Source organism: Melanostigma gelatinosum (genome assembly GCF_949748355.1).
Source record: "Melanostigma gelatinosum genome assembly, chromosome: 11".
In the NCBI taxonomy this organism is placed as follows: Eukaryota; Metazoa; Chordata; class Actinopteri; order Perciformes; family Zoarcidae; genus Melanostigma; species Melanostigma gelatinosum.
Window position 1 is genome coordinate 12,633,628 of NC_136644.1, and position 15,545 is coordinate 12,649,172.

At 39.3% G+C, this 15,545-nt stretch overlaps 1 protein-coding gene across 1 annotated transcript; it reads right to left on the reverse strand.

The window, feature by feature from the left end:
• Positions 1–785: 785 nt before the first annotated feature.
• Positions 786–15,117, reverse strand: dctd (dCMP deaminase). Its single transcript, XM_079279342.1, has 6 exons — positions 14,121–15,117; positions 12,002–12,101; positions 10,470–10,605; positions 9,577–9,693; positions 6,508–6,604; positions 786–2,103 (listed from the first exon to the last, which is right to left on the reverse strand). The coding sequence occupies exons 1-6, from the start codon at positions 14,150–14,152 to the stop codon at positions 2,022–2,024; spliced, it is 564 nt and encodes a 187-aa protein (XP_079135468.1). The 5' UTR covers positions 14,153–15,117; the 3' UTR covers positions 786–2,021.
• Between the last annotated feature and the right edge of the window lie 428 nt (positions 15,118–15,545).

Here is a 15,545-nt window from a genome sequence, read left to right on the forward strand (position 1 = left end):
AGTCATAGAAGCAGCTCTTCGACTGGTTACTGTACATTTGACATGGAAATGTATTGTGAGTACATTGAAGACTACTTTAAACTGTGAATGCAGAGAGTTATTTAACAATATGTTACGAGTAGTTACATTTACAACCGGCCCTTTGTGGGTGACCATGATGCTGATGTGGCCCGGAGTGAAAATGAGTTTGAGACCCCTGATATAGAGTATGGAAACCTCCTGCATTCACTCTGGGACAGGAGCAGAACACCACACTGGGCTGTCCTCTGTGTTACAGGTTCAGACTGAATTCACATTCACACACAAGCTACCAGCCAGCTACCACGCAAAGTGCTGGTCTAATATGTTCCATGAAACAAAATATCATAACTCTTATTAAGCAACCATCTCTGAGAACTTGCTTTACTGAACTGCACTTTGTCCAGTCACTCAATGTCCCTTCAGATCATGGAGGTTTCTAAACACCTGCTTTTGGCTTTATTGCCACGCCATCCGACATATGCATGAACGCAAACATTGCTGGTAGATTACCATTTCTTCTTAACCCCTTAAACTAATAAATTAAAGTTTTTGAACAGTAGTAGTTCATCCACATCAAAAACTGCTCACGCATACTTCAGACCTTGGCTTAACATCCCACTGAATGTCCTACTGTAGAAGTTAATAAAAGCTGACAAGCCAATAAAGCAGGACCTACTGTATGCATTTATCATTTCTTTGACTAATTAGATCCTAAAATGTATTTTCAAGACTAAAGAACACAGTAGACACCAGCTCATGTGGTCCAGCACTTTATTGACTGACAGCTGACATGGTTGAAGGAATGATGGATGAGAGAAGTGTTTCCCAGTTACTAGTGTGAAAGCACACATGTACATAATCAACACACGTGACAAAATGATTAGCCTTCGTACCCTCGTATGTTAGACAGCAGAACAGCAAAAGAATAAACTGCTTCCATCTTAAATGGTATAACAATCACCACAGATACAGGTTTCTGTAAGCCTTTTGTTATTATGAAATGCATCTAACATAAAAATAGTGTTGAACAGAATCTGCTGCATCATTTTTACTACGGTTGAAAGAAAGATATTCGACAATGACATATTACAGAAACTTTGTCTCACCAACTGAAGACACCAACATCTTTTGTAAAATAGTTATTAAAACTAAGATGAGATGCATATCCCCGACAGGGAATTAAAAACAACAACCCATATCATGCACCCAGGAACAGAAACATTGTGTAAAGATAAGAGGAGCTAATAAAGCAGCTCCATTAATCCTTCTAATCTGACAAACTGGTGTTATTCTATCAGTTAATAAAATAAATGATTGCGTTGGCCTTGAAGAAATGGTTGCCATAGGTCTCAGAGGTGTGCTGCCATGTGAGCTGTAGTACAGTACTAGATGCCCGTCTGAAGAAAAAACTACACTTAAAAGTAGAACACAGACTAAATTGTAACAGGAGCTACTTCCTGGTTGGACTGACAGGTTGAATGAACTAAATCGTAAAACGTCTGAATGCAGCTTCCACTGTGAATGTGAAAGGTCAAATTAACTAATTGTCAAGGTGCCTCTACACTAATCTGGAACCTTTTTTAAAAGAGGAAGAAAAAAAAAAGCTGCTTTCTGGTTTTCCCCTAAGCAGAGGAGACAAGATCAGATTCACAACACAAAATATATTTAAAATCAACATTGGAGAAAGTGTGTTCAGAGTCCCTGTGTATGCCTGAACCCAGAGAGAGTTCTAAAAGGGGAACAACGTGTGAAAGCAGCATCGAAAGACCTTCTGGCACAGCCATCCACAAAGGGCCAAGCGTCAAATTAAACCATCTTTAATATCCAGGTAATCAGAATATAAAAAGGAGCCAAAGTCAAGGTATCCTTCAGTTTTCCTTTGGACAAAGCAGGGGGCAAGAAGACATACAGAAAAGAGGCATCAAAGTCCCTTTCAATCTCGTCAGTGTGCCTCTGCCTCCCTGCATCATTCAGCTCCCCAAGGTGAGCCGTTTGCTTTTTCACTTGGCGCTGTTCAGCATTCCAGGGTGGTTAATGGAATTAAAATCAATGACAATCTCAGTCCTCTTGGGCTTGAACTGCCTGCCGAAACACAAAGGAAAAAAACACCACAAGCATTAGTCAGGGACGCACAGGTATGAGGACACATGGAGAACACCACATGAAAACGAGGAGGATGAAAGTCTCTTCTTCATTGTCTTATCAAGTCATACTTTCATCCGTCCCCAACCCCCGATACATTCTCACGAGGTCTGGACAAATTGTTAACAGAAACAAGTGTGAATATGTTTCTATATTGCAAACTGCAGGAAATCAGCGTTAACAGACAGGAACATATCTCAAACTTAAAGCATTATCGTCCAATTAAGAATACGGAGTGCAAGCGACCACAGGCTCAAACGACAGCAAGCGAGGCTCTCATTAGGCCTCATTAATGTCATGGAAACATTAGTGTTGTTTTCCAGCATTGCAACCTAGGACAAAAAGTGATTTCTCACAAATCAAAATGAGCGTATCTGACAGCGGTTATTGCCCAACACAGAATATGGCACAGCAGCACACCATTACAAAATATCTAGGACGTCCGCTAGCCATAGTGTCAATACACGTCATGCACTGGACTGCAGCAAAACACTTCTAGTCCAGAACAGAACTTTGTACAGGCATGATCCTCATGCTCTTTAAGAGAAAGAGTTTACTTGGACTATACCTGTACATATTTGCTCGGGATAAAGTTTTTTCCTATCTTTGTTTACCTGTGGAGTGAGTTAATCAGCTAATTTACACCCCGTCTACACGTACAGATATTTCTTTTAAACTGATATTTTCCTCTACATTTTAAAATAGAAATCTGTCCACACCACCTTCGTCTTACAAAATATCTCCATCCACATTAGGACGCAATAACAACTCAGTAGTAGGGTTGGGTATCGTTTGGGTTTTTTCCGATACCGGTGCTAAAACTATACTTTTAAAACGATACCGGTGCCTGAACCGATACTTTTTTATTCAAATTGAACAATATATTAACTGTTTAAAGTATACTATAAATATAAATAAATACAAAACACTTGGCTTCAAACTACAGCTTCAAACTTTTTAACTATGAACAATATATTAACTGTTAACAGTTTACAGTATACTTAAATAAATATAAATAAATACAAAACACACGCACACACTCTGTACACACACTACAGCAATTATTTTTGCAGAAATATGAGCATATTTTCCTTCTCTGGCAAAATACGACACGTCTCATGACTTATTTTATTTTACCAGTTGGTGGCAGTAATGCGCCAATTCGTCGTTTGCCAACCGCCAGTACACCTCAAAGGAGGAGAAGAAGAAGCTTTCGCGTGCCTGTGTTGTTGTGCTTATGAGCGACAGCGCTAAGTACCCCGTTGTAATAATACTATGAGTGAGGAGCGGAGGACCGAGGCCTGCTGCCAGGACGGAGTCATCAGAGTAGTGTAAAAAAAAAAAAAAGTATTTCAATCGGCTCAAGCACCGAAAGGAGGCACCGAAATCTGCGTTACGTTTCGGTCCGGTAGATACCGGACGTATAGGAACCGGTTCCATATTGGCACAGAGTTTCGGTACCCAACCCTACTCAGTAGGTGGCGATAAATGCATTGTCAACGACACCTTAAATACCACAGAAGAAGTGTCCGAGCATGCTCAGTGATCTTAGTTTCTTTTGGTGGTGTTAATAATAGCAAAGCAATAGCTAAATGTTTCATTATTTATACATACTTAATATTTGTTTGGGAGTCTTTGTTTTAAGAAATATTGAGATATCTCAGTGGCCTTTCAGGAACAGTATCCTGCCAATGAAGACTGAGAAGGTGGGAACGAGTTTCCGTATGCAAAAGACATGATAAACATCGCAATAGTACCGACCAAGCTCAAGACGGTCAAAGTACCAAGTGGCAGTTGACACCAGTTTTGACAAGTGAAGCCAATGCAGAAGTGTCTTAAACCTGGATTCTCTCTACTGACCAGCACTCTTACAGTTGCAAAGAGAAATCAGGTTGTATAGAAGTATGAGAAAATGACTCTACTTCTCTCTTGATTTATTACCTGAGTAAACATTGTAAACATGAGTTTATAGTCTCAATCTCTAGTTTAAAGTCTTCTTCAATACAGCATGATGTTCATTTAGTAAATTATGGTCCATTTAGAGTCAAACAGACCATAAAGCAGAGTATGCCTCAGGGCGGGCTTACTGTGATTGACAGGTCGCTGCTGCTACCAGAGCTGTACACGGCATCTCTACGTCACTCCTCTGCATTCCAAATATGGTAATTTCCATTCACCGTTCAGTAAAAGCAAACATGGCGACAGCCTTAATCCAAGATGGCGACGGCCCAAGTCGTCAAACTCAAAGCTTCAAAACATCAGTGAGTGACGTTACGATGACTACGTCCACTTCTTATATACAGTCTATGGTGAGCGGTCATGATGGAACGACGGGGTTAACTTCAGGACTGATCTGTTATGTTTTACATGTCCACACAGATATACAAAGTAAACACAGGTTGGGTTTTTTTTCTGCATCTTAAAAGGAGTTTTCATGTAAACAGGGCCTTAAAGAATATCCAGGTTTACTGAATATTGGCAAAATAACAATAATAACCTTTAATTCTAAAATACTGGTACTGCCCTGTCAGTAAACTGACCAGCAAAGTAACAAGTTGGTCTGCTTACATATGAAAATCAGCCTTCTGGCTTGCTTTAAAAAAGGTCCCTACACTGTCCTCTCTCTCTCTTGGCCGTTGGTCTGCTTCCACCACTCGGCCATGTTTTCCTGTGTTTGTGTGGTTTTCCTGCAGGACATGACTGACATTGTCAGAGACAGACAATAGTTCCTAGTGCCTCTGCTACGATTTCTCAGCTTTAGCGATCTGACCTTTAATTGAATCAACCAGGAGGCCTCTGGCATGCCTTGGAGCACCCTCAAAACTCTGTCATCACCACCCGCTTCCTGCATGTCATGACTGCTACGGTTGACTGTGGTGGTTTGGGGCTGGGCCTTGTGTTTTTTCAGTAAACCAGAGTGAATTTCATATTCCTGGGTGTGTTTTGGGGCAGATAGCTAGCTTTACTTTTCATCATCTCTCTAACTGGGAATGTTGGCAGAAGTACAGTTCAAGGTGGAGCTTTCAATTATATTATAAAGCTGGATAGTTTAATTGAACTATAAAGGAATGAGTCTGAAGTACGTCCGTCTGTCCTTCACATAACTTAAGAACCAATCTACATCACACATGGTGGGTCTATTGCTGGGGAACCAAGGATGTGATGCAACAAAGTTGTTGCAATTTGGACACACAACAGGTTCAATATTAATAAACAATAGCGGTGGGGGGAAAAATAGTTACAGCATAGTATCGCGATATTTTGCGTGGCGATATTATATCGATACATGGACGCCAAGTATCGATTTTTTATTTTATAAACTATAAAATATAAAAATAAAAAAAATTCTTTTTTTTTTGGAAAAATCAAATCAATTACTTTTTCAGTCCACTAGATGGTGCTGAGTCAGCAAAGGTCCTGGGTCAGCGTGATTGGTAGGAAGTTGATCAAAACAAAGATAGACATCTGGCCTCACAACGGGGTTAAATCTGCAACAGTAGCCGGCTCATGGGGAGAGTCTGCCCTCGACGTCCACGCATCGCAAGTTATAGCGAGTTATATAACTCTAATATCCTACTTATATAAGTTATAGTTCATATGCTGAGTCCACACATTTGCATTTAGTTAAGTTGGACTATGTAGTAATACAAACTGTTCAGTTTGTCAGGTTCATGCAACATTTATGACGTTGTTGGTCAGTCTGTCTGCTTGACAGACTGAAAAATGATTGAAGTGAGATGAACAGACTGAAAACTTTATCTTATTAGATAAAACATGTTGACAGTTTTCCTTTGGGGACATCATTTGAAGTTGAACAAAGTAATAAATCGCAATATATGTTATCACAATACTCAGAATATCGCAGTATCGTGATATATCATTGTATCGTGACCCAAGTTTCGAGATAATATCGTATCGCGAGATCTCTGGCGATTCCCACCCCTAATAAACAAGCGATCACACTCTGTGCAGCAGCGGGGGCAGGGCTTTAAGGCTGTGCGGACTGAGTGGAGCATGTTGTCCGCAGCGGGCCTTTACAGGCCGTGGCTCATTGCCATGGTGGTGCTGGTACTCCAGTCTGTTTCTCTAAGCTGAGGGCGTGCCGACTGCTGTCTCTGGAGGTCATACACTGACTATGGATCATACAAAGCCACTTGAAAACACCCAAACTCTCCATTTAAGGGACAGAAGAAACACCTCCACCCATTTTTTTTTATTCTCTCTAATTTATTGATATTATGTTCCTTTATGTGTATATGTTTATGCATCCCTTGACCTTGCTTTATGTCAATAATAATAATAATAATACAAAACACTTGTGGTATGTATAAACTTGTTACTCACCTGTAACCTATGCCTGCCATAGTGAGCAGCCTTCTGGAAGCGGTCATCTCCGGTTTGTCGTGGTACTTATCAGAATGAAAGACCACTTCCTTGATACCTGGACAGAGGGGGGGATTGATCAGAGATGCAGAAGGCAGGAGTGCAAAATAAAAACCATCATTAGTCTCCTCAGCAGAGACATGCAGTTGAAAGCAGGAAGAGATAGAACAACAGGAAAAAGAAAGCAGAGTTGCTGCTGTTTTTGTGTCCCTGGCATAGCCATACAGACGTACTATGCATCAGATCCATCCAACTGTTTGGCTCAGAGATCAATATTTCAGGTCCTCAGAGGATACATCTCAGAACAAATTGTACACTTTTTCACCTCAAAAGGCTCAGAGAATAGGAGAATCAGAAGAATGCTGTTAAAGCTGGCCAACACATTTGTACAATGAGGTGCGGTGAACACTAGAAAATTTCGCAAAAAATTAACAGTGGCCGCTACTGCCCGAAGACGTTGCAATATATGTCAGTAGTTAGATGTATCATGGAGGCTCATTTCAGAAATCTCTTCTCTCATTTCTGCATTTGAGATTCATACTCTTGGAAATGAAGGGAGCCATCCCACTAGTGGAGGTTTAGAGTAGTGATGGCAAATGACGCATCTACCGGTGCAACAAATAATCCACGTATGCATATGTACATAACACACTAGGGCTGGAGTCAACCAACCAGTTTTTGGCACTCGCTTCCTATCTTCCATTCTGCCATGTTTACCTAATCCAACGGGGATAGGTTTTCATCGACATCTAGTGTTCAAACTAAGGAGCCCAATGTACATATGAAGTAGACTATGCTCGCGCCATATTTTAGTTTTTCAATTCACTGCCATAGTTAGCCACCAATGCTCTAGCAACTCAATTGTGGCATTTTGGTTGGTACCTGGATAACAGACTCAAAGCAGACCAGCATGCACCTGCCCATTTTCATATAATTTCAGAAAGAGCAATGGAAGCTGCTGTAAGGGCCTGCAACTTTATTTCAAACTAGGCTTTTTATTGGAACAAACATATTCAAATGTGCCAATTCTGATGTCTTCACACTCAAAGCCAATGCAGAAGTTGTATGGGTTCTTAATACCCGCACCCACCCAATGTACAGTTTGCATGACACCTATCAGTTTATCTTATGCTATTCCCTGTTCGTTCAAAACACAACAGTCTATGACGCAGATTAGTACATGATGCATACTTATAGAATAGTATTAGAGCATAGTGTAACATAGGGTGAATCTTATTACATAGGACTCGTATAAAACAGAATGTCCATTGGACATCCAAAGGTTGCCTTTATTGTAATGGTCGCTGTGGTTTCTTTGAGGTGTTTGACAACCCATATCTGACATGACAGCAGCTACCACAGAAGTGGCCAGTCACTCTCAGCAAAGCACACAGAGGTAGAGGAAGACAAATAGCGTTGAAAGGCAAGTGACCAGTGGAAATGATGGCAAACACCAGGAGAAAAAAATGTCATGGCCAAAGACTAAACTTGTAGTAAAGAAAGGAGAGGTTTACAGAGAGGGCAAAGGATTGATGGATGAAAAGGTAGATAGGGTGAGACATGGGGTGTTTCTCAAAGTCAAGGACGCTCCTTTGGTAGGACGGGTCCTTCTAAGTCCTACAGAAGCTAAGCAAGACTCCTGCCAGACAGTTTTGATGAGTTTTATTTTGTTTGGATGAGGTGTGTTTTACAATCGGCGAGGTCAAATTGTTGTATTTTTTAAAATATAATCTTGTGGCTTTGAGGAGAGCATATGAATTGTATGTTACGTACATTTATAAATTCATTCTAGCCCAACAGAAACAAAATAAAACTCATCAAAACTGTCTTGGTTATCTCTTTCCACTGTTCTAACAAACACCAACTCTTTACATATACATATACATATATATAAATATATATATAAATATACATATATATAAAAATATACACATACATATACATATACATATATATATATACATATATATACATATATACATATATATACATATATACATATATATACATATATATACATACATATATATACATATACATATATACATATACATATATATACATATATATACATATATACATATATATACATATATATACATATATACATATATATACATATACATATACATATATACATATATATACATACATATATATACATATACATATATACATATATATACATACATATATATACATATACATATACATATATACATATATATATATATATACACATACACATATACATACACACACATATATACACATATATATACACATATATATACACACATATATATACACACAAATATACACATATATATACACACATATATACACACACACGCACACATATATACACACACACACACACACACACACCTCTCAGGTGAAGAAGGACCTTATTTTAAGTCTTATTTCGATGCAGAAATTGTTACAGAAATGCGGTTTTGCTGAATAGTTGAACGCTTCATTTAGTTTGATTTCATATTTTATTTGCATCTCTTTTAGTTTGTTGGCTAATATTTTGAGACTAATTTATATACAATTCAACACATAATTGTTGACACACATAACATAGCCTACATACACACTCGACACTAACGGCGACGTTCACATTTTAAACTCAAGATTCAAACGCTGCTCTGCTTTTTTGTCCTTTCTTTCTTTTGGCATGTATATTCATTGCATTTTAAAGTCCAAACATCATCATTCACAGAAGAAAAGAGATGTAATCATTTCTAAATTAAACAACACGCTTTTATCTTACGAAACATTGTGCTTCAATCCATATTTGTTGGCGTTCAAACATCATTTTTACTGTCGGGGTCTCAGGAAGTGTGCATAAGCCCAGAGAAACGTGGATTTAAAAGTCAGCATTAAGCGCCAATGCAACGGATTCCCTGATTTAGCAGCATCATCAGCAACAACAACAAGCAACAGAAAGAAGAAGCAAAAATGTAGACACGGTGCGTACCGGCGCCGCTGGAGGTAAGAGTGAGTATGTGTGCTGCAAACACCCACCGGCCTGAATGATGAGCTTGGCACACTCGTTGCAGGGGAACAAAGCCACGTACATGGTGCAGCCTTTCACATCAGCGCTGTTCTTGTTCATAATGGCATTCAGCTCTGCATGGCACACTGTGGGACAGAATGTTAGATAGTCCCCAGTCAGTACAAGACATTATGAGTTTTAGGTTTTACTGCAATCAAGCCACAGAGAGACGCAGGCATAACATACAAGAGCCTGGCTCCTAAGAGGTGTGTGTTCTTGACTATGACACTGAAGAAATGGCCCAACAACACACTTACTTCTCTCGTTAAGACACCATAGCATGGAACCAGTTCACATTCATTATATCATTTACATTTGGTTGAAAATAGTTCCAATGAAAACTGTGGATGGTAGAGTAACCCTGACACCACTTCTGGAATAAGATAAGACCACCTGGTCAATCTAGTCAAGGTGGTCATCATAAGTGGAGAAAGATGATGATTACTTATTTGTACTTGATACCACTCTAAATTGAGAACTACGGGAGAAGAAAAAGAGAACCCGAGAGAGATAAAGAAGAAACGGTGACATTTCTTTATTTATCCTCTACCACCCTCTACAGGCCAAAGTTTAGCACTTGCCGCATGGAGAGAACTCAGCAGCATAGTATGGACAACTAATAAAGAACTGTCTTTGCATCACACAAATGCCTTTAAAATTGGATTATGCGAATTCCAGAAATCAGATGATTACTATAGAGTTCTGTGTTGTGGTGGATGAAACCAGGAGCTCTTTGTTACTTTCTTCGTGCACATTTTCATCAACCAAATAGTTTGATTCCAGAAAAAATTAAAACCCAAGATGATTATCCAAAATTGAAGCGAGGACAAAGCAAGAAGTGTGCGTGCACATGTATTCTCACCATAAGGGTATTTTGTGTCAAGCCGGTTGTCAGCACAGCGGGACCAGGGTAGCTCATCATCATCACAGCCATTGGGCATCCCATTGTACCCAATGCCAACTATCTTATTCTCCTGGTTCACTATACACGCGCCCACCTGCAGAGACGGAGAGAGGTTCCACAGTTTAGTCTGGCTGTACATTTTTAGAAAAAAATAATTTTTCAGTGTATCGTCAAATAATGCATCATTAAATGAAACAGTCACTACATTCAGGAGTATATCAGACACTCTAAAGGCTTGGACATGAATGGACATCATTTCTTTCAACCACCATGATCTTCTACACATGCACATACTTGGTCTATATGTATGGGGGGGGGGGAAAGATCTTTTTAATGTGTTGCTCTGTTAGTTTGAAGATTTAAGAGTTAAGTTTGCTCTAAGAGCATCTTCCTATTTTGTTTATTTTCCAATAATGATGTTTAAGAGCTTATGGGCCTCTCCCCTGTGCTGCACTACTAACCTACTGAATGGAATAAAGACCTCTTCCAGGTAGGCCACTATGGAAGTGGGAATTAAAATGTGCATCCAGATTAAGACACTATATGGGTGAAGCCCGAACACAACATCAACAAGCCTAGTGCACCAAGTTATTGACAGAGCATGCTACACCCTAGAATAAGAGTCCAGATGAAACCTATGTAGCAAGTCTGTCACATTGACACCTACAGTCCACCGGTCCACCTAGCCTGCAAGTATTTTGACTGGGGAAAGCATGGTCAGCTAGCGCTGCCTTCCATGTTCAAAATGATTAAGGCTTTTCTACACAGTCCACATTTTAACTTATAAGTTCATTGTCCAAATGAAGACATTCATCGTCATCAATCGTCTTCAAAAAGTACAAGCTGCAACTCAGGTTGGAGTGGGAAGTTACCGCACACAGCGAAGCATTGTAGAGCTGCAGCTATTGATTATTTCAAATCATGGAGTATTCTACAGATAAACTAAACCACATATTCTATATTACATAGGTATCTGTGAGGCAAATGTCCACAACATTGCCAAAACTTTCTTGGTTTATTAATAGTCTACAAAACTTCTTCAGGCCATGAAATAGTTTTTTTTTCCAAATCCTGTGACTTGTTTAGGGTTTTTATAACATCACGAATCCTGATTATTGACAATTCTCATCGGAATCTCTAAATAATAACACTTTTCTTTCCAACGGTAAAACCTGAAAATAACACAAATCTGAATTACACCTGGGATCTGTATGTTATCACGCTGGATACATAAAGTGCAGATAACACAGTAACTCTGGATGAATCAACATTTAGTCTTGTACAGTTGACGCAGTAAAAACATAAACTTCTAAAACCCATACCTACTGTACCCTTATATCCCATTTGTCCATTAGGCTGCCACACTTTTTTCTCGAAAATCAATTAGATCAACTTTGTAAAGTATCTAATTGCTACAGTCCTTTAACAAACAAACACAAACTAAACGCGCGCGCACACACACACACACACACACACACACACACACACACCTGTGAGCTGGGGTCTTTGCTCCGTTGGGCTGATAGAAAGGCTACAGCCATAAAGTATTCCGGCCATTCCAGGTAGTCTTCCCTCTTCCTAGTTGTGCCGCTACAGAGAAGCACATATAAAGACAGAGAGAATGAAAATGTTTCTCTGAAGTCAAAAACTGCTTAAATGTTTTGTGACCAGCAGTAGTTCCCTCTGTTAACACACCTATCCAGGTTCCTATGTTTGAAGTGCACTTATGTTATCAGCTGTGTGAACACAGTAAACTGCTAATGATTTGCAACACGTTTACCATAAACACTCAGTGTAAACAGTCAGAAATTCTAAATGTTACCCCATTACTCAGTTAAAGTCATCTATAGTGGTTATATGCATAAAAACACACAATTCAAATGATTACAAGATAAAAGATTGTATTTTCTCCGTACCGATTAAGTATAGTCTGTTACAACCTTGGTTACTGTGCATAATCTGCAGTAAAATTATATGATGAATAAATATGAATGGTGATCACTCCCATAAAGCATGGAGAACGCAACGGGGTCCGTGTTTCATGGTTTGGCTCGTATGTATACGCATTATGTTTTGCTTTCGTTAACACTGCAGGATTCACGTAGTTTTGGATTAAAGCAGAAAAACATGTTCCCTGATAGAAAAAAAAAAAATCAAGTAAACACTCAATTCTTTAAACAATATAACGCAACACATCTTCTGTCTAGCATCCATGTTGTTTCCAGATAAGGATGTGTTTAAGAACGACTTCCCAGTGCAGGAAAAGGATCATGTGAATGGGTCATTGTCTGTCAGTGTGTTTGTGCCCAGCACAGATCTGCAGGTTTTGCATTTCCAAAGTTGTTGGCTACTACTGCTGACAAAAGTCAACTTCTGCTGCAGCTGACTGTCTAATATCGAGTGCTGTGGGTTTTTGGCAGTCAGTCGTTTCTTGCTAAAATGACAGACAAGCTATGTTGGATATGTTACATGGTTTCATTCCAACAACACGGACAGCAGGTCAAACAAGCTAGGAGACATCTGGAAACCGTTGTGCGTGCACATCTTTACTTCCTAAACACACTGTGCTTGTAAACTGCTGTTGATGAATTTAGTTGTAATTGTCTTCTAACTTAAAACAGAACAAATAGTTATGATTTTGAAAGTTTTGTCAACATTCATAGATTATTCTGTTGCATTTACACCATTTAACCCTATCAACATGTTTAACATACAAGGACTACCAACTGAAACAACGGAATAAACCACTGAAACAATATCCATAGCAAAACATTTTTAGTTATGTAATTAATGAATTCTGAAGAAAAACAAATCGGATTATTATTTTAGGAAAGTTAGTTACTTATCCTTTGCATATTGTGTGAAAGGAAAACAGAGGACATGAGGAAATGTGTGTCTCTTATAAAATGACTGACAGTGACAGATTGTGAACCTTTACTCGGACTGATGGCTAACATTTCCTGTATCTATTGTCATGTATCTTTTATGACAGCACAGGCTGCAATTGGGTGCTTTTGACTGGTACCCTATTATTTAAAAAACACTAAATAAAAACTGAAACACAAAACAATGGTATGAAGTCATTAAGAACAAATTGATTGATAGGACAATCATAATAAATTGGAATGATAGAATAAAGATCCTGTGAGATATGAAAGTAGTCCTCTCGGTAGGCTGACGGATAAATCAAATATCTGCTTTACGTAATTTTCTTTCTACGTGTCACAAAGTGAACGCATGTGTTTCAATATGAAGCAGGGTGAAAGAGTGGTGTGTGGCGAAGTTACAGATTCACTCAGGCTAGTGTTTGAAATATGACAAACGGAAATACTGAACGTAAAACAGACGAAAAAAGTTCACAGTGTAGAAAAATACAACAGCATGTGGGCGGACCCCATTCCACCAGAGTGTCTGTCTGCTAAGCAGCACTGGGCCCACTCCTTGCTTGCATGTGTTGGCAAACTGATTTTACGGGATGTACGAGTTAGCTGTTAGCCCTCAAAAAGGTCAGTCTGTGTTAAAAAAAAAAGAAAGCCTCATGTTACCGGTAACTTTACTTTCTCTCGGTGCTTGTTGTGCCTCTCAAGACAAAAAGCTAAAGCTAGTTACCCGTCTAGCTTCGGCTGCTGAACGTCTTCCATAGTCTTCAAAATACTGGTCTTAATCGAGCTGTCTCTGCTTCTCTCTGGACGTGTATGCTGTTATGTTTGCCGAACATCACAGTCAGCCGTGGCAGAAAACTACGTCACATTACCTCGACACGATGAAATCTCCCGCGCTATTTTGTGGTATTTTTGCCCCGATCTTTGCATGTCAGGACAAACTCCGACTCCTTTTGCTAAAATGACTTGAAGACTCCATTCACATCCATGAGCCCAATAACGTACCTTAACTTGTGACAGTCATAGAGTACAATATGTAAGAGAGAGCAGTATACAGACGGTGAGAAAGTCTATGGTTCAGGCTGCCTGGCACGCTCTTCGGGGACAGTAATTCATTCTCACTTTGGCATCCTTTCCATTACCGCAATATATTGGATACAACAGTTACACGTCTATTAACATAATTATTACATATTTATGTAAATTTGTTTGCCCCACGATTTCATCAAAGTCACAAATGATGAATTTGACAAAAAGTGAGTTAAATCCTACTTAGAACACATCCATTGCCACTGATTTGACTGACACAACATCTACCATAAAAAAGCAACTTCATTGTAGTGGGCGCTACCTTCTATATAAACTAATCATCTACATGAGACCCGAAGCTGCAGCAATCAGACCGTCTTGCTGTTGATCATAGCCAGAGAATGGGCCACAGAGAGAAATAATAAGAATACTGAGACACAATTTACTAAGATATAATTTGTTCCCTCAATTTAAAGGGAACATATCATGCTTATTTTCAGGTTCAGACTTGTATTTAGGGTTGCTATTAGAAGATGTTTACATGCTTTGATGTTCAAAGAATGTATTTCTTTTCTCATACTGTCTGTCTGATTATGTCTCTTAGAGCAGTGATCCTCAACTGGTGGGTCCCGACCCAAAAGTGGGTCGCGGACCCGTTTTCAGTGGGCCTTTGACTGACCAAAAACAAAAAAAATTATTTTATTTTGATGACTTGAAGACTCCATTCACATCCATGAGCCCAATAACGTACCTTAACTTGTGACAGTCATAGAGTACAATATGTAAGAGAGAGCAGTATACAGACGGTGAGAAAGTCTATGGTTCAGGCTGCCTGGCACGCTCTTCGGGGACAGTAATTCATTCTCACTTTGGCATCCTTTCCATTACCGCAATATATTGGATACAACAGTTACACGTCTATTAACATAAGGGCATTTTTTATGCAGCGGAATTATTCCAGCATTTACGGCACTTGTTCAGCGGTGCAGGAAAAACACTGACCAATGCGTTGTGATCACGCAATGCAGCTCATCCAATCAAATATGGGTATTGTGACGAGTTTCCTGACTTGAGTCAGATGTACACACACCCTGACACACGGGGAGAGACGAGGATATATGAG